This window comes from Melozone crissalis, unplaced genomic scaffold (assembly GCF_028551555.1).
Source record: "Melozone crissalis strain CALT ecotype California unplaced genomic scaffold, PUWL_Pcris_2 ptg000062l_1, whole genome shotgun sequence".
Classification (NCBI taxonomy): domain Eukaryota; kingdom Metazoa; phylum Chordata; class Aves; order Passeriformes; family Passerellidae; genus Melozone; species Melozone crissalis.
This window is the reverse complement of record NW_026535840.1, coordinates 5,591,521-5,610,960: the sequence shown is the minus strand read 5'-3', so window position 1 is coordinate 5,610,960 and position 19,440 is coordinate 5,591,521. Positions and strand designations below refer to the sequence as shown.

The window sequence follows — 19,440 nt, the reverse complement described above, 5'->3', positions numbered from 1 at the left end:
TGTGGAGATGATTTAAGCAGAGATGGGGATGCAGTTGACTTTCAATCAGCTGGTGGAGCACAAAAGCTGGTTTTCCATGCTGGAGTGATTTTGGGAGCTCTCTGCAGTTCCCAAATGCTGTGCTGGTCTCTGTGTATTCACCTGCAAACGCCAGCTGCAGTGCTTGGCTCAGTTCCATCCCCTTCCCATGCCAGAGGAGAATTTGCCAGCTCCTTAACAGGGCTATAACCCACAAAAAAGACACAGGGGAAAAAGGCAAGGTGTTAATAAAAAAATGGATTGGAATTGCAAAAAAAGCCATTTCATATTAGAGTGCTTTTAGTTTGCAGACTCTTAGTGCTTTACTTCTGTGGTTTTGCCTTAAATATTTGAAGAAAATTTGCTTCTTATTCGTAGAGTGTGAGAATGGTTTGGGCTGGGAGAGACCTTAAAGCCCATCCAGTCCCAGGGCAGGGACACCTTCCACCATCCCAGGCTGCTCCAGCCTGGCCTTGGGCACTGCCAGGGATCCAGGGGCAGCCACAGCTGCTCTGGGCACCCTGTGCCAGGGCCTGCCCACCCTGCCAGGGAACAATTCCTAATGCCCAATATCCCATCCATCCCAACAATAAATGTCGGGTAATTTTGGGTAGGACCCTCTGAAAAAGCTCTGGAGTTAGCTAGCTCTGCAAGAAGCAGCTCTTTGGGCTCATGATTTTATTCTCTCTCCCTCTTCCTGCCCCACCTCAAAAAGAGCTGGGACAAATCCCTTTGTTTTCTTTCCTGCAGCTCTAAAACCTGAGATTTATCAAGATAAATCCAAGGATTTATGAGGGGAAAAGCCACACCTGCAGCACAGCACTTGCTGTTCTCAGGAGTTTGTTCTGGGGTGGGTATGCTGTGCTGACATCCAGGAGGGGAGGCAGATGGGATAATGGAGCAAAGAGGCATGAGAAAGATCCTTTAAAGTCGGATTTTTAATCTCTCATCTCCAGGGGGACTCTTGGCTCCCTTTCTCAAGTTGAGGCTGTTGGATATCAAGTGGGTTTGCAGGATGGTCTGTGCAGGGTCTTCAGTGTCCCAAAGAACCTTCAGTATTCCACCTGAAATGCTGTTTGCAGTCTGTCTGGGACAGGGATTCAGTGCAGCTCAAGGGTTTGCAGCTTCCTGCATTGCCACTGCTCTGAAATGGGATTTATTGCTGTGAAATGGGGATTACTGACCCACAGCATTACAGCAGAGTTGTGTGCTTCTCTTCTCCCAGCATTTCCCTCTCTGCCACCATTCCTGTTCCCCATTTTCCAAGCAAAGGAAGCAAGCTGGCTGCCAGCAGGGATGCTCCAGGGCTGGCTGTTGTGCATGGCAAAATTTCCAACCTGGAATTTGAGCTGAGCCTGCAGAGGGCACAGCACATCTGGAGCTGTTTGTTTGTGGAGTGTGCACTGATATCTCACTGCTCTGTTTTTGAAATTGCATCACTTTGGGCTGCTTTGGGGGAAATTATTGAGCTTTTCTTCCTGTTCAGAATTCCTCTACAATTCCCTGAAAGGTGGTTGTGCTCAGGTGGGCTTGGGCTCTTTCTCCAGAACCAGAGGACACAGTCTCAAGCTGCACCAAGGGAAATATGGGTTGGATATTAGGAAAAAGTTTTTCACAGCAAGGGTGATAAAGTACTAGAATGTTCTGCCTAGGGAGGTGGTGGAGTCACCATCCCTGGATGTGTTTAAAAACAGACTGGATGTGGCACTGAGTGCCAGGGTTTAGTTGAGGTGTTGGGGCTGGGTTGGACTCAATGATCTTGGAGGTCTCTTCCAACCCAACCCAGTGATTCTGTGATTCTGTGAATGTGGCAGCCTGCTTTCCTTTTGATCCAGAAGGAAAATTATGTCCTGAAGCTTTTAGAGGAGCAAAGGGAGGCTGTTAGAGCTCAAGGACACACAATGTGTAAATCAACCACTGTGGGTTGCCTTGTGGATTGGATTTATTGATTCTAACTGGTTTTGACTGGGTTTTTTTCCCCCTTGCACTGCAGGAGCTCCATCACCACTGTTTACATCGAGGTGCTGCCTCCCAACAACCAGAGCCCCCCACGCTTCCCACAGCTGATGTACAGCCTGGAGGTCAGCGAGGCCATGAGGATCGGCGCTGTTCTCCTGAACCTGCAGGTACACAGGGGGCTGCCCTGGCTGAGGGTCCATGTACAAATCACAAACTCCAGGTACGCAGGCTTACCTGGGATCACTGGCTGAGGGGCTCTGTCACAGACATCTTTTATGAAAAATCCTCTCCTTAGGATTTTTCCTCCTGAGAAGCTGGGAGGCCTCAGGAGCAAAATGTAAACATTGATTATCTGCTGCTGTGGAATGCAACAGGTGCATCTGTGATTGGCCCATGTTGGTTGTTTCTAATTAATGGCCAATCACAGTGAGCTGGCTCGGACTCTCTGTCTGAGCCACAAGCCTTTGTTATCATTCCTTCTTTTTCTATTCTTAGCTGGCCTTCTGATGATGGCTATTCTTTTAGTATAGTTTTAACATAATATATATCATAAAATAATAAATCAAGCCTTCTGAAACATGGAGTCAGATCCTCATCTCTTCCCTCATCCTAAGACCCCTGTGAACACCGTCACAGGGCTCTGTACAAATCACAAACTCCAGGTACACAGGGGGGCTTCCCTGGGATCTCTGGCTGAGGGGCTCTGTACAAATCACAAACAGGACAGGGCTGCTGGGAACGTGCCTTGAGCTGTTTGATTTTCCAGCATCACTCTCATTACATGGTTATGACAATGGGAAGATGCCAGCAGCTCACATCCCAGGCAGCAGACCAAGAACTCAATGTTACAACTCACTTTATAAGTTTTTTGACCAATCACACAAAGCAAAAGCACAATGACAGTAGTTCTATCCAACCACTATAAGCACTCGTACCTTTGGTTAAACAATGCTTGCTTATTTCAAATACAATACCTGCTTGTAAGCCTTAAAACACAATGCACAGAGCTCCATTATTAAGCTTAAAACTTCCTAACATCTTACTAGATAAACTTTTCTGCAGCTTAGGGAGTTATTCTAGACAAGCATTAATACACACACCATTGCTCTCTTTGTTCTTGCTTTTCTACATTTTACACAATTTTTCTGCTGACCAATCTCATGGCTGCTGCTTAGCTCTAATCACAGTTCTGCTGTCTCTGAGGCCTTTTGCAGCTTTCCCAAACCCTTTGATTTTAAGGATTCCCACACCCTGGCACTCCCTGAGGCTGCTGAAACCCTCTCCACCTTCCTGCCCTCTGTGTCATGCCATGCACAAGCCAGTCCTTGCATCCAGGGGAAAAAAGGGGCACTTCAAAAGGATTGATAATTGTTTCATTTTGATCAGCAGCCTGTTTTACGTGGACTGCAGAGAAAAAGGAATCACTTGGCTGTTTCTGTTACTTCTTTTTTTGATTTAAATATTGTAAAAGATGCTGTAGGCTGCAAATGCCATTGACCAGAGAAGCTGTGGCTGCCCCTGCATCTCTGGAAGTGTCCAAGGCCAGGTTCTATGGGGTTTGGAGCAGCCTGGGATAGTGGAAGGCATCCTTTCCCATATCAGGGGTGGAACAAGTTGATCTTTGAAGTCCCTTCCAATCCAAACCATTCTGGGATTCTATGATATTTATATTAGAAAAAATTCTGAGTGGCTGGAAACTTGAAAGGAATGTGATATATTGTGTTAGAATCTCTCTCTGTATTTGCCAGCAGATCAGAGGAGCTTCAGCACCTCATTCATGGGGAATTTCAGTAAGATTTTGGGCAATTTCTTTCCCTATCCTGTAATATTTGAAAAATGCCTGAAGATATTTCTTCCCCTTGGTGTGTGTAACAACAGGCTGAGAGAGAGCAGAGATCCCAGTGCTGCCAGCCCCAGGATTAGTGGGACCTTGTGCCCTGGGATCAGGGATCAAGGAACAGCTTCTGGCCAGGTCCAGGAGCAGGAACATCCCTCATCCTCATGCACCAGGACCAGACCTCCCCTTGCTGCACTAATAGCTAAAAAATCAGTTCTCTCCTCACTTATTTACTGTTCCTTATCTACTGTATTGTTTTCTGCCTCAAAACCAGCTGTGCAAAATAAGGACATAGATAGCAACTCTTCCTTGAGGTTTTTTTAAAGGATCAGGAACTTACTTAAAGCTGTGTTTAGCAGTAGTGAAATAAAGCAGCTCTAATTAACTCACTGAAGCAGGTGAATGGGAAAATTCCTGCTAAAATGGTTTCCTGCTGAAAGGCTGGGATTATTCTGGCTGGTTAAGCTCAGACAGTCACCTGTGCTGAGGGAGGATGACTAATTTAGCTCAGTGCTGCCAATTAACTCCTGGCACATCTGTGGTGCCTGCAGGGAGGGAGGAGTGGAAGGGCCAGGCTGTTCAGGAGCCTTCTCCTCCCTGGTGAGAGACATTTGGGGTTGGAAGCCCCAAAGAGGAACAGGAGCCAGAAACTTGCTGAGAAACAGAAACATTTGTGTTTCCTTGACAGGTGCTGGAATCTGTGGCCTGAGGGATCTTTGGAGGCAGAAAAAAACCTCTTGGCAGGTTTTAGTATTGAAGGATTTGATGGGATTTAAATGTGGCTGGAAAGTGAAGCTCCAGTGGAATAATCTGCTTTAATATTTCACTAAACCCCAAGCAGCCCGTTCTGGGCTGGCCCTGCTGAGGGACCCCCAGGGCTGTGTCTAGTTCTGAGTCCCCAATCCAGGAAGGACCTGGAGGGGCTGGAGCGTGTCCAGGGCAGGGAATGGAGGCCCAGGAGGGGCTGAGGGAGCTGGCAAGGGGCTCAGCCTGGAGCAAAGGAGGCTCAGGGGGCCCTTGTGGCTCTGCACAACTCCCTGCCAGGAGGGGACAGCCAGGGGGGGCCGGGCTGTGCTGCCAGGGAACAGGGACAGGACAAGGGGAAAGGGCCTCAGGCTGGGCCAGGGGAGGCTCAGCTGGGACAGCAGCAGCAATTTCTGCATGGAAAGGGTGCTCAGGCCTTGGCAGGGGCTGCCCAGGGAGCTTTGCAGTGCCCAGCCCTGCAGGTGCCCCAGGAAGGGCTGGAGGTGGCACTCAGTGCTCTGGGCTGGGCACAAGGTGGGCACTGGGCACAGCTGGGACTCCATGGGCTGGCAGGGATTTTCCAGCCTCAGGGATCCTGCATTTTATGAAAAATACTTGATTAGTAAATCCCAAATATGCTTGGCTTTGGCATTGGTGGTTAGTCCAGGACTGGTAGGTTTGGTAGTCCTCAACCTGAAATGTGGAAGGTAGAGAGGTGTGGGATTTCTGGGCTGTTCAGATGGTCTGGGGAAAAGCCCAAAGATGGCCTTGGGCCCCCGGGTTCGAAAGGACGAGAGGAAGCTTCAGATTTGTTCTTGGTCTTGGTGTTTATTAATTGCTTATCTAAAAGATTTTCTCTTGGCCTGACAGAGTTCTGCTCAGCAGTCAGCCATGGGCACACACTGAAAGCCCCTGGGGCGGTCACCTATCTTTATACCCGGAGTTACGTATACAATATTTATCATTTTTCTCCAATACCCTCTACCCTTATTAACCAGTGTTCCCCCAGTAAGGTCCAATCCCGGAGTGCCAACATCACCACAGAAGATGGAGGCCTAGAGGAAGAAGAAGAAGGAGAAGGGCACGCCCCAATTCTTCCATCTTACTTCTCTAGACCCCCCTGTACAGAAATCTTAAGCCCTGTATCTCACACCCCAATTAACTTGTCCCTTCACCATTCACCCCAGTGAAATCCTCCCGTCCTCATACTGATGTCATCTCCCATGTGGGATCAAAGTCCAGCCACCAGACATCTCCGGCAGCATTCCAGGACTCCCGAGCCCCCCAGGGGGGGGTCTTGTTCACCCTGCACCCCAGTTCTGAGAGACTGAGATCCCACATCTCCCCCTTCTGTTTGCACCAAAAGACTTTTTTTGCTTTTATGTGAAAACCCCCCAAAGTCCTTAGTTTCTTTTCATTTCTCTTCTGGGTCGTTTTTCGCAGCCCGAGTCTCGACTTCTGTCTGAGTACTCGTCTCTCTGCTTCTTGGATCAGCATTCTCGTGTTCTCGCGTTCGGAATGGTTTCACGTGCCGCGCTGACACCCACTTCAGACCTCGATCTGTGGAGATACAAGCAAAACCCTTTCCCCAAGTGATTAGTCTGAAAGGACCCTCTATTTGTCCGGTCTCTGGGTTCCTGATCAAAACTAAAGGATTTTCCCTTAGCTTTGCCTGTGTGTTGTTTAGAAAATGTCTCACGATCGGTGGATCAGGTTCCGAGGATGAGCTATTTAGGAAATTCAGCACATACAATGCCTTATTTAATTTCATGTGAGGTGTTGCCTCTGGCTCACCCCTTCTCTGTCTGTCCAGAAGGGATTTTAGGGTGTGATGTGTTCTCTCAATGATTGCCTGACCTGTGGGTGAATGCGGAATACCAAACGTGTGTCTGACACCCCATCTTTTTAGGAATCTGTCAAGCACCCTGCCTGTGTATGTTGGACCATTATCTGTTTTTATCTCCTGAGGCACACCTAATGCTGCAAATGCCTGCAGAAAGTGTCGGCAAGCATGGTCTGCTGTTTCCCCAGCATGTGCTGAAGCAAAGACTGCACCTGAGAATGTATCTACAGAAACGTGAACATTTTTGAGCTTCCCAAAAGATGGGTATTTTGTGACATCAGCTTGCCACAACTGAAGACTTTGCAGCCCCCGCGGATTGATGGCCCCGGTAGAAGAAGGTGGCTGCACAAGCTGACAGTCTGGACAAGCACTAATGATCTCCCTCGCCTGACTCTTTGTGAGACGAAAGGACTCCATCAGTGCTTGCGCATTCTGATGAAAGAACGCATGACTTAACCTTGCCTGCTCAAAAATGTCCGGCAGCGTTTGCAAAATGGGCATTGTCAACCTGTCCGCCCGAGCATTCCCTTCCGCTAAAAACCCTGGAAGTGTTGTGTGCGCTCTAATGTGTGTGATAAAATACTCCCTTTCCCTGCTCTCTAGCAGTGTTTTCAAGCTTGTCAGGTATGAGTATAAAACCTCATTACTGACTTCTTTCAAGAGCGAACCCTCCAATCTCTTGACCACACCCGCAACATATGCGGAATCTGTCACCAGATTGAGAGGCTGTTTGAACAACTGAAATGCTCGGACAACGGCTGCCAACTCCACAATTTGTGGAGAGCCCTGAACCATCCTCACGTCTGATTCCCAATCCCCTGTCGTTGAGTCTCTCCACGTGATCACTGACTTGTGTGTCTTCCCCGAGCCATCCGTGAACACGGTGATCCCGTCCAAAGGTTCTTCATTTATCTGTGGTTTTGCTCTATAGCATATTTGCGATTGCAGTATTCTGTGTTGGGGAAAGTGGATTGTGCAAGCTCCTGGGAACGCTAACAATGCGATTAACAGGTCTTTCGATTGTTGCATTGCCCAATCGAAGTAGTCTCGTTTCAGAGGTAACCTGATGACTGAGAATTCTCTTCCTGCCATTGTCAGCAGCCTTGTTCTCGCCTTTATGATGATTTGTGCTGCCATCTCCAGATCTGTGAGAATCGTTTTCGCGGGCCTGTGCGGTAGGAAAATCCACTCTATGATTATCAAAGAGTCCTTTTGTGATTCATCCCATTGGAAGATCAAACCATGGAACTGCGTTTTCTTCCCCAGCACTGCCAACTGAAAAGGCAACGATGGAACAAATCGATGTGCCTGCCTTTTCTGTATCGCATCCGAGATTTTCTCCAACTCTTTTCTTGCTTCTGGTGTGAGTGTCCTGGGAGAACGAATGTCTGTGTCTCCTCTCAAGAGATCAAGCAGTGCTGGAATGTCACTATTTGTGATTCCCAAAACTGGTCTCATCCAGTTGATTTCTCCCAAAAGCTGTTGCAAATCATGCAAATTGTTGACCTTTGTGCTGATCTCCACCTTTTGAGGCTTTATTGTTTTCTCTGAGATTTTCCACCCTAGATATTTCCAAGGTGCAACCTCTTGAATCTTTGAAATGCTGATTTCCAGACCTGCCTTTTGCACCTCTGCGATCACACAGTCACGAGCTTCTTGCAGCTCCTGTCGTGTTGATGCTGCGATGAGCAAATCATCCATGTAATGAATGATCTTCGCCTTCGGAAATTTCTTTCGTGCTGGTGCCAAAGCTCGCGCCACGTACCATTGACAGATCGTCGGAGAATTTTTCAGGCCTTGTGGAAGGCAGACCCAATGGTACCGCTGCAGAGGCGTTTCCCTGTTGATACTCGGGACTGAAAAGGCAAATCTCGGAGCATCATCTGGATGGAGTGGGATACTGAAAAAGCAATCCTTGAGGTCAATGACCACAAGCTGCCAATCTCTGGGAATCATTGAGACAGATGGAAGTCCCAACTGAAGTGGCCCCATGTCTTCTATGACTTCGTTGATCTTCCTGAGGTCGTGTAACAACCTCCATTTGCCCGACAGCTTTTTCTTGATGACAAACACCGGAGAATTCCAAGGGCTGTCTGTTGGCTTGATGTGTCCCTTCTGCAATTGTTCTTGGACCAGGTCTTTCAAGGCACTCAATTTTTTCCGCTCAAGGGGCCACTGATCCACCCAAACTGGATCATCTGTTTTCCATGTCAGCTTCAGTGTGGCGAGTGCTGCAGTGACCCCTATTAAAAATCCATTTCGATCTTCGCGCCCCATTGTGCCAAAAGGTCCCGACCCCAGACTGTGATTGGCTTTTGAACGACAAAAGGACGAATGATCGCCGTCTTATCTCCTGGTCCCGTGACAACGACGGAATTCTCACTTTGCAGACACAGAGATGCTCCCCCGATGCCAGAGAGAGAGCCCAATGGCGCGACCAAGCTCCAATTGCGTGGCCAAAAGATGTACGATATTACTGTTACATCCGCCCCTGTGTCGAGCATACCTCTGATCGATATTGTCCTGTCCCCACATGTCAATTGGCACGTGAGCGTGGGTCGGTCTCGACCTATGTGCTTCACCCATGTTGTATGTACTTCAACATGCTCTTTCATAGGGAGACCTTCTTCGTCGAAGATTGACATGACCTCTCCAACTGCATGTGGCGGCAATGCAAAGGCTCTCGCAACCACAGTATTTTCTGGTACAGTCAATGGTGGACGAAGCGCTCTTGCCAAAACTGTTAACTCTGTATTTTTGTCTGCTGAGACAACTGTTGGATAGACAATGAGCCCAAGAATACTGCACTTATCTTGCCCAACTATCAAAAAATCTTGTTTCTTGTATGAGTCCCCGCGGATACCTGTTGGTATCTCCGCATGACTTTCATCTAGAAAGCATACTAGTTTTGAAGCTGCCAATGCACACTGTGCCCCTGGTGGGAGGAGGTCTGGGTCACTGTGGAATCGACTGAGGGTTTTGCTGAGGGCATCTGCTTGTCGCTCACTGATGACTGCCCTGTCTGTTCTTGTGACACCGCCAGTATTTGTGTCGGAGCGCGCCGGGGATTTCCCGCGCTCAATTTCCCGTTTCCCGGATGCGGCAACGGATTTCCTTCCACATCTGTCCGGGAATAACATTCTTTCACGGAGTGTCTTCCTCTTCCGCACCGTGCGCAAATTGGTCTTTCCGCTCTCTGGACTGGCGTTGGTATATGTGTCCGTGGGCAATTCCTTTTCATGTGCCCAGATTCCCCACATCCGTAACACTGTCCTCCTTGGGGTCTGTTTCTTTTCTGCATTGCCGCAAGAACTTTGTTGATATTTTCGTCCTGTTGATGAAGTAGTTTCTCAAACATCTTCTCCAATGTCTTGTCCTCTGATTGCCCTTCTGAGCGTCCCTTTAGCTGTTTCTCCCATTCCTCTTTTAGTTCATCCTTTACAATCGCTGCGACGTGCTGAGGCGTCCCCACCTTGCTGCATGCCTCCACCATCTCTGCCAAGGATGGCCGTCCTGGCATGGTGCTAATCACCCGTTGACAATCCGGGTTGGCATTGCCGAAAGCTAAATTCTCCAAGAGAGGCCTCTTCACTTCTTCTGTTGTCACCTGTCGATCCACGGCTTGCGTGAGTCGGTCGATGAATGACATGAATGGCTCTGTGGGACCTTGCCTGATGCAAGAGAACGGGACATCCGGAGCTCCTGTCGGCGTAATTTGCATGATTGCCAATCGCGCTGCTTCTTTGATGTCACTTAACACTCTCCGTGGAAGCCGCGCTGCTTGTTCCCCTGGATTGTCATCTGGAGGATCCCCTGCTAATTGCCCTTCTGTGAGGTTCGCATTCGGCCCACCTTGGTATCTGTTCCGCAACTCAGCAAGATATTTTCTCCACCTTTTTTCCCAGACAAGACTCTGTGTGTCAGTGAGGATCATTGCCACAATACTTCGAATGTCATATGGTGTGAGATCATACATAGAGAATGTCCCTCTTAATAGCTGTTTGAAGTATTGTGAGTTCAGCCCAAAAGTCTGAGCTGCCTTCCCTAGGTCTTTGAGTGTCTCATGACCCATCCTTTCCCACCTTGGATTCTGTCCCTGGGCATCATATGTCACTGGCATTGTCAAATCCCCTGATCCCGGGAATAAATGCTTTTCCTTTTCCAATGCTTTTCTGATTTGCCTCCAATCCATTGTCTTCACCGGCTCTTGAAACCCCTCTTCATCAGATTCCATTGGGATTTGCATGAATAATGGTGTTGTAGATGTCATCGGTGATTCATAGTGTCTCATTTTTTGCCTTGAGGTTTTTGGCCTTGCTCCTAAATCCGAAAAGGAAACTCGAGGATCCTGTTGATATTTCTTCTTTACTGCATCGAATGAATGCAAGAAGCTTTTTGCTGCTTCTGCTGCTGATAGCATCCATGTTGGGACACCTTCCGATGCTGTGATCCTTATGACATCTTCCCCTTGTAGCTGTTCTTCATCTGAGCTTTCATCATCTTCATGAAATCCCGAAGTGGATGGATAATCCCTTTGTCGTGTTAACATTGTTTTCTTCGAGGTGCTTTTCTTTTTATATATTGTTGGAAAAAATTGCTGCATTGTTGCAGTCTCGCCACGAGATGGCGCTGTGGCTCCGCCGAGCCGACCCGGCATGTCGTGCACTTCTGCCCTCCTGCCACTAGATGGCGCTGTCACCGGCCTCCCTGGCTCGGATGACGAAGCAAGCTCGACTACCCTACTTCCTCTTCCGGCTCGGCGTCTCCCGTGAGGGGAAGGAACTGAAACTCCGAGGCTCGAGACTAAAGGCACCAGATCTGGAGACGGTGTGGAGCCGCGGGACGTAGAATCCCTAACACGGCCCCTCCTCACCCGCGACGTCGCAGGGGACCGGGCTCGGGCCCGCCCGCGTCTTACTCTCTGCGCGTGCGTGCTCTCTGAGCTACTTCCGGTGTCCCCCAGGGTGACGTCATCATCGTCTCCCCCCTGTTTCACCTCCGAAGTTCCCGCCCCTCGGTCTGTCCCAGAATCCGACCCCTCCTCCTCTGACGTTGTGTTCGCCTCCCCCGCCGGCACCCCGGCTCTACCCGCGATTCGCGCTGACCGTCGCACCGGCTGTGACGTCACACCCGCGCGCCTCCCGCGTCCCGCCGCGGCGGCCCTCCGGGGCTGCGCGTTTTCCCTCAGCCCGCCTTGCGCGCTCGCCGCCCCCGCGCTGGTATGTGAGTCTATCCCCCGGTTTTTGCGAGTTTCGCCCTCCGCGGGCGTGTCCTCATCCTCACCGGCGCTGCTCGCGCCCGCCGCCGCCGCCGCGTCGCCGCTTTCGCCGCGAGCAGGCCCCCCCCCCGATCCCTTATCTTCCTGCTCCCCCCCTTCTGCTCCTGACTCCTCCACACTCTCTGGAGTTTCAGGACGCCCTTGGGGTTTGTTGCATTTTTTGATCGGGGGTTTTAATATTTTTTCCTGCTCTCTTTTTTCGAGAGCCCTTTCCCCCTGGCCTTTTAAAGCCAGAGCTAATTTTTTCCCGGAGCTCTGCCGCTCCGCCCCTTTCTCTGAGGGTACCGCAGCTTCTCGCTGCTTTTCCAGCCTTTTAGACTGCACTAAAATACCTTGTAACATGATTCTTGCCGGCGAAAGTAGCTTTAACGCTGTCTCATCTTTTTTTGTTGCTAAAATATATAAATGCCTATTAATCTCTTGCCAAAACCCGACTTCGAACAACAGACAAGTCTCTGCAAGTGGGTAATTGAGCCTTGCCCATAATAACAGCTGTTTTAATTCTTTCTTTGGGATCCCTTCTGTATATAATTCTGCTACACTTTGTAAGGTGGATAAGATTTCCCGTTGTTCTTGGGAGAGTGTTGCCCCCATAATATTATTTTGGCCTTCTTACCGAATCTGTCGCCAGCGTGGTCTGGAGGCCCTTGTTCTCCGTCCAGCAGATTACGAGGGATGGATCAGAGGCGCCTTTCTGGTCCCAATCCAGGCCGCTCTGCTACGAGCTGTCTTCAGCAGAAGCTGAGAGATGGGATTTCTCAGTGACTGCTGATTTTTGCAGCTTCTCCCGGCCGGTTTTTTCTTTTTCTTCTTTCTTTCTTCAGGCTTCCCTCCTCTGGAGTTATCAGTGCTGTTCTCTTGGCTCTTCAGCTCTTCAGGGCTTTCCCCCCCCCGAAAGGTTTGGTGGGAGATTGCCCGCACAGCAGACGCCAGTTGTGGGATTTCTGGGCTGTTCAGATGGTCTGGGGAAAAGCCCAAAGATGGCCTTGGGCCCCCGGGTTCGAAAGGACGAGAGGAAGCTTCAGATTTGTTCTTGGTCTTGGTGTTTATTAATTGCTTATCTAAAAGATTTTCTCTTGGCCTGACAGAGTTCTGCTCAGCAGTCAGCCATGGGCACACACTGAAAGCCCCTGGGGCGGTCACCTATCTTTATACCCGGAGTTACGTATACAATATTTATCATTTTTCTCCAATACCCTCTACCCTTATTAACCAGTGTTCCCCCAGTAAGGTCCAATCCCGGAGTGCCAACATCACCACAGAAGATGGAGGCCTAGAGGAAGAAGAAGAAGGAGAAGGGCACGCCCCAATTCTTCCATCTTACTTCTCTAGACCCCCCTGTACAGAAATCTTAAGCCCTGTATCTCACACCCCAATTAACTTGTCCCTTCACCATTCACCCCAGTGAAATCCTCCCGTCCTCATACTGATGTCATCTCCCATGTGGGATCAAAGTCCAGCCACCAGACATCTCCGGCAGCATTCCAGGACTCCCGAGCCCCCCAGGGGGGGGTCTTGTTCACCCTGCACCCCAGTTCTGAGAGACTGAGATCCCACAGAGAGGGACTTTTTACAAGTATCTGGAGTGACAGGCCACAGGGAATGGATTCCCAGTGCCAGAGGGCAGGGCTGGATGGGATATTGGGAATTAGGAATTGTTCCCTGGCAGGGTGGGCAGGCCCTGGCACAGGGTGCCCAGAGCAGCTGTGGCTGCCCCTGGATCCCTGGCAGTGCCCAAGGCCAGGCTGGACTTTGGGGCTTGGAGCAGTAATAGTGAAAGGTGTCCCTGTCCATGGCAGGGGTGACACTGGATGGCCTTTAAGAATCTCTCCCAACCCAGTTCCAAGTCCAGCTCCCTTGTCCTGCATTAAAACCTCAATCTGGATTAAAAGTATTCTCCTGTGGGCAGCATATTTCTGTTTTCATCTTCCTTTATTCCCTCCTGTGCAAAATCCACCAGGATATTTTAAACATTAATTAACTGAATATTTAAACTTCTCAAATCCTGTGCTGCCTTTTCCAGGCAACACAAAATTCCCTGTTAGGCAGATTGGTTTGGGTTTTATTGCCTGTGTTCCATCAATGATATGGAATAACACCAGGCCTCAAATACTGCACAAGTGTTTTCATGTGTAAATTTTCACACTGATGTTTCTTTTCCTGTGTCTTATCAATCCAATCAGTGTTTCGGCTGGTGCAGGTTTAGAAATTATGCTTTTATGGCTCTCTCTTAGTAATAATTTGGTAGTTCTGCATACAGCAGGAGGGTTACAAAATCCTGTAGAGAGCCAGCAAAACTTTTCAAGTATTCCCAAATTATCAAATCTGAAGGTCTGCAAAACATTAGGGTGAGTAACAATGCAAATGTAGCTGCTTTAAATTTGCCCTTTAGACTTTGGAAAAATAAAATTCACTTTTTTCTTGTCCATTAAAATTTCTTATGCTGATGATGGAGAGCTTTATTTCTTTCTTATCCCCTTATTTATTTTCTAATGCACCCGGCTGGTCTTGACTGGTGTTTTAATTAACAACATTTGAGATTAATGCAATATTAAATGATCTCCACTGCATTAATTTGTAAATAAACCTCAGAGTTTATTGCATGCCTGGGAGGCGTTTATGGCTTCATGTTCTGCCAGCCATTATTAATTAAAATATGCAAATGCTGTCATTTTTCTGGGAGCCTGCAGAACAAATGGGGCTGTTAGCAGGGTCCAGTTATGTGCTGAACAAGGAGCTAACATGGAATTGTTGTGTCCAATTTATGGAATCACTCTGTGCCATTGATCTGGAAAAAATCAGGAATAAGTTGCTCTTCTCCCTTGCCTTGGGGGGTTTTCTTCTGTACACAAGAACTTTGTGTTTTTTGCTTTTAAAGAAAGCAGAAGTTTTTAAAAGCAATGATTAAAAGCAGGAGTTTTTAAAAGAAACTTTTCCCCTTTTTTAAAAAAGATTTTCTGTGGGGATAAGGAGAAAATCAAATCAATTACAGCTAGCCTGATTTTCTGGCTTTCTGAGAGCCCCTGACTTGCTATGAGAGAATGCAGACCATAATGATACCCCTGAGACAACTTCATGTGAAGGGAGGGCAGGATGCCTTGCAGGGAAGGGAAAAGGAGGACAAAGGGCTGAAGACAGGAGCAGCCATGGGGTTCTGGTGATTCAGGACCAAGGACAGTCCCCAGAGATGCCAGCTCCTCCAATGGTCTGCCTCCAGTGCTCACAGCGTTTTGTGTTCCTGGCTCACGTCCTGACTGTTCATATCCTCAGGCCAAGGAGATCCAAATTCCACCCACACCTCCTGTCATTCAGTGCCACTCATGGAATTTATAAACAATTTTCCCAGTCTGTCATCGATGTTGTGGATGGGAATATTGATCAGTGCTGGGAGAGCTGTACAAATCCATGCAGAACTGAGTCAGTGCTAGCACCACCCACTACTGCCTGGCCTTCAGTTTGATAATGGGTTTAATTCTTGCTTAATCCCACCCTGTCACAGACATCTTTTATGGAAAACCCTTTCTTTAGGATTTTTCCTCCTGAGAAGCTGAGAAGCCTCAGGAACAAAATGTAAACATTGATTATCTGCTGCTGTGGAATGCAACAGGTAGATCTGTGATTGGTCTCATGTGGTTGTTTCTAATTAATGGCCAATCACAGTCAGCTGGCTCAGACAGAGTCTGAGCCACGAACCTTTGTTATCATTCTTTGCTATTCTATTCTTAGCCAGCCTTCTGATGAAATCCTTTCTTCTATTTTTTTAGTATAGTTTTAATGTAATATAGATCATAAAATAATAAATCGAGCCTTCTGAAACATGGAGTCAGATCCTCGTCTCTTCCCTCATCCTGAGATCCCTGTGAACACCATCACACCACTCTCCACTTGGAGACTGTTAGGAAGACCTTGCACCATGGCTCAGCTTTATTGAGCAACAATTTCTGCCCTGTTCAGGAGACTTGTCCTGTTGGAAAATCAGATTAAATTTTGCTTCAGCATCCTTGTATGCTGGAGAAATTCAGTTCTGTGTCATCCATCTTACAAATAATTTGGATATTTGTGGGTTTCTGGGAATTGCACTCCACCTGCCTGGTGCATGATTTCCTAGCTCATTCCTCCATGAAGGATAGACCTTGGGTTTGCCCTCCAGCATTTTAGTTCTCTGGGAGAGCCCAAAAAAAAAAAAAAATAATCTCTGATGGCTTTGAGATTGCTCCAGCCCTTGTATACATCAGGATGGACTTCATCAGGCTGAATTCCAGCAGCTGACCCAAAGATGCTCTGTTTATCAACATCTCTGCCTGGCTCTTGCCCAGCTCTCAGCTGAAGTTTTGCCCCAGTTAATTTGGTTTGGAGCTGGAATGGAGCAGTTTTACCTCTCTGACCTTTTCAACATTATCCCTTCTGCTTTTCAAACCGCTCCTCAGGTTCCTTGTGTAACTTAAACGTTTCTTTGTTATCCTTTGTGTTCTCTCCTGTTTCTATTCCTGTTTTGCCTTGACTTCTGGCTGTGTCCCCATCCAGTTTTTCTTGCTCTTTCTTTGGGCTGATCCCTTCCATCTGACTTAGCCCCTCTTTTTTATTTGGCTAAGCCAAGTTGTTTTCTTACTGCATTTCCTGCTCTGCCTGCACATTGAAATGGCTTGTGCTTCTGTTCTTAATTTTGAAGGGTGTTTAAGTTGGGTTTTTTTTTTTTTATTTTTCTTGGGGTTTTATGTCAAAAACTGCTTTTTAGGTGATCAGCTCAAAGCTATGCAGCCTTTGATTGTGGCCCACAGAAATAACTTGACAGGAGCAAGGTGGGGGGTGTTGGCCTCTTCTCTTCTAGACCAGAGGAAATGGACTCAGGTGGCACCAGGAGAGGCATCAAAAATAATTTATTCAATTTTTGAAGGGTTTTTTTTAAACCTAATAGGTGGAATATATTCATTTTGGTGCTGTTAATGTCTGTTCTTAAAGGCCTTACCCTGATCTTCAACCCCCAAAAAGCAAATTATTGGGGAGGGTGAGTGGGATGAATGATTTGTACTTTATCCAGCTGCAGTTGGAACTCACTGGAGCATCAGCCAAAGACTGGGATTCTAATAAAACAACAGAAAGTGGGATCTTGATTGAAAATGGAAGTGAAGAATGGGAAGAAAGGAAACTGAAAGTTCAGTTTAATCAGTATGGAGCTGCAGAAAAATAGAAGTAAATGATTAAAGCCTGGATTTCATACTCATGCTGCTGGACGTAGCTGTAATTTGATAATTAGATAATTAATAATAATTAATAGCAATTATTATCCTGCATCCAGGATATTGTCATTTCTGTGCAGCATAGGAATTCTGATGTGCTCCAGCTTTATCTTGAGTAGCCCATCAATAACCAGAGTTGCTTTAGAAACAGGGATTGGTGTCATACCTGTGGGAAACTTTCCTAAAACTTAATTCCCCAGTTTCTGCATAGAAGGGAAGAGAGGAAACTTTTGCCACTGACTGAATTTTATACTTTTTTCCTTCTCTAAAGGCTTTCGATAGAGAGGGCGACCCCATCAAATACCTCATTCAGAATGGAGATCCTCAGCAAGTTTTTAATCTCTCTCAGAGGTAAGTGGGAAACTCTTGGAAAACAGGCTTGGAACTTGTCAGCCCAGGGAATGAGGAGCTGAGAGAAAAGGGTTGTGCTCAGACACCTTCAGCTGCTCCTTCCAGGGGCTGTCAGCCATTAATGAGAGCTTTGTGAGCCAAAATCCGCTCTGGGCTTTGTCACTGGCCCCTGTTTATTTATTTAAAACACTTTGGGTAAGAGAAACTCACTGAGGTGGAAAGATTCCATTTAAAAGAGTGGCCAGGGATTAATTAAAACCCCTTTTACCTGTCAGCTCCTGACTAATGGCAGGGACAATTTTTGCTTTAATTTCCTGACTTGTTATGGTTTAGCCTGTAGTGAAAAGCCTTTTGAGCATCGTTTAAGAACTGTATTTTCCTTAAATTGAATTCCAACTTAAATAGAGTGAAAAGGAGAGGGTTTATTATGAAGTGTAAGCACCAGATTGGTCTGTGCCTGACCCACCACCTAGGTTTATTTTACCTATTATTAGCCATTAATTATTATTTGCAATCCAAAGTATCCTTTTCCTTGCAGGAGGAAGGGAGGGTGGTGAGCTGACTTCCCACAATAAATGATGGGAGAGAAGTAACCTGGGGTTTATTAATTCCTAGTGCAAAAGAATTATAATTCGGTGTGAGGGAAAGATTGTGAACCTAAATACCCAAACCTCCTGAGACAGGTTGATGTTTTAATCCAGGATTATTCCTGTATCCGAGTGGAGAGCATTAGGAATTGGCTCATGGCTTTTCTTGGCTTTCACTCACAGAAAGTCTAAAAGCTCCTACAAAGAAGAGCCTTGGTGTCAGCAAGGTGGTGGAGCTCAGGTGCTCATAGGCCTCTCCCAGGTGTCCTGCTAACGTGTCCTGGTGTTGTTTCATTGCCAGCTCTGGCCTGCTGTCCTTGGGAAAGCCGCTGGACAGAGAGAGCACTGACCGCTACATCCTCATCGTCACGGCCTCGGACGGCAGACCCGACGGGGTGAGTGTCCTGCTGGGGCCTTGGGAAGTCTGACCTAGAGCAGAATTAAAGAATAAAGCAGGGATTTACTAAAAGGATCTCCTCCACGGATGCACCTTGGGCAGCACAAGAGCCCAGCCAGGGCTGCACCCAAGGTGAACCAAAATGGGCACAAAATGGACACCCAGTCACGGGGTCTGTCACTTTGATCAGTTCTGCTCTATTTGCATTTTGCAGTTAATTATCCAATTCCAGCTTTAGCCCATGCAGTCCCATCCTGCTTGTTTTTCTCTCTCCAGCCCACGTTGTTTGTGCTCTTGAGGCTGAGATTTGGATCATTTGTCCTTGGTGCCCAGCTAGAGCTAGGTGCTCCCTGCTCTGTGCACAGAGCTCACCATCTCTTAATGTGAAGCCCAGACCCACCCACACACTAAAGCAGCACAGAATCTGAAAAATATAAAAGCTAAAACCTGAGGCATCACTGAAGGGCTGGACAGCACTGGCCACCTCCATGTGGTCTGACTGTGTTTTCCATGGATCTTGACCAAACCTATCTGAAATCTGGGAGTTCTCCTTTGGTTGGTGTGGGTGAAGCCTGTGTGTGTCTGCCTTGATCATGGAAAAAGGGATTTTGCTGCTGCTTTGTGTTATTGTTTAACAGCCAAGGGTTTGTGGATTCACAGATGTTCATCTTCTGTTTCTTCTCTGTGCTATTCAACACCTGCTCCTCTTCTTCCCTTCTCCCAGATGTGGAAGTTTTATTGATGGTTTGTACTTTATCCAGCCCTTTTCCATAACTGACTGTCCACCTCTTCAGAAAAATCTGGAAAAATCCCACTTCTCTTTCAAAAATAACATTTTTTTTTTGTCAAGAGCTATCTCCAGGTCTTCTATGTTTGCACTAGTCTGTGACCCCACAACCAGCCCCACCAACTGCTGCTCACACTTGTGTTTTATATAACAAAATGGTGATTTTTTTCAATTTTCATATTATAAAATGTTGGACTATTTAAGGATATGTGTTTATTGATCAGGCGGAGGCAATGGAATTATTTTTCCTGAAAGTTTGCAGCTGGATTGTGCTGCTGGGAATGCAGCAGCTCTGCCGTGGAATAATAGCACAGGTGGGGGAGAAATCTCTATACATCTGACCTTGTCTATAAGGGCAGATCTAAAATAATATCAATAATTATTAATAAATAACAAGAATGG

At 47.3% G+C, this 19,440-nt stretch overlaps 1 protein-coding gene across 1 annotated transcript in view; it reads left to right on the top strand.

The window, feature by feature from the left end:
* PCDH15 (protocadherin related 15) overlaps positions 1-19,440 on the top strand; it is a 644,997-nt gene that overhangs the window by 506,280 nt on the left and 119,277 nt on the right. Inside the window, exons 18-20 of the mRNA XM_054288317.1 lie at positions 2,012-2,144; positions 17,188-17,267; positions 18,156-18,249. Coding sequence (XP_054144292.1) covers positions 2,012-2,144; positions 17,188-17,267; positions 18,156-18,249 — 307 coding nt within the window. The remainder of the gene's footprint in view (positions 1-2,011; positions 2,145-17,187; positions 17,268-18,155; positions 18,250-19,440) is intronic.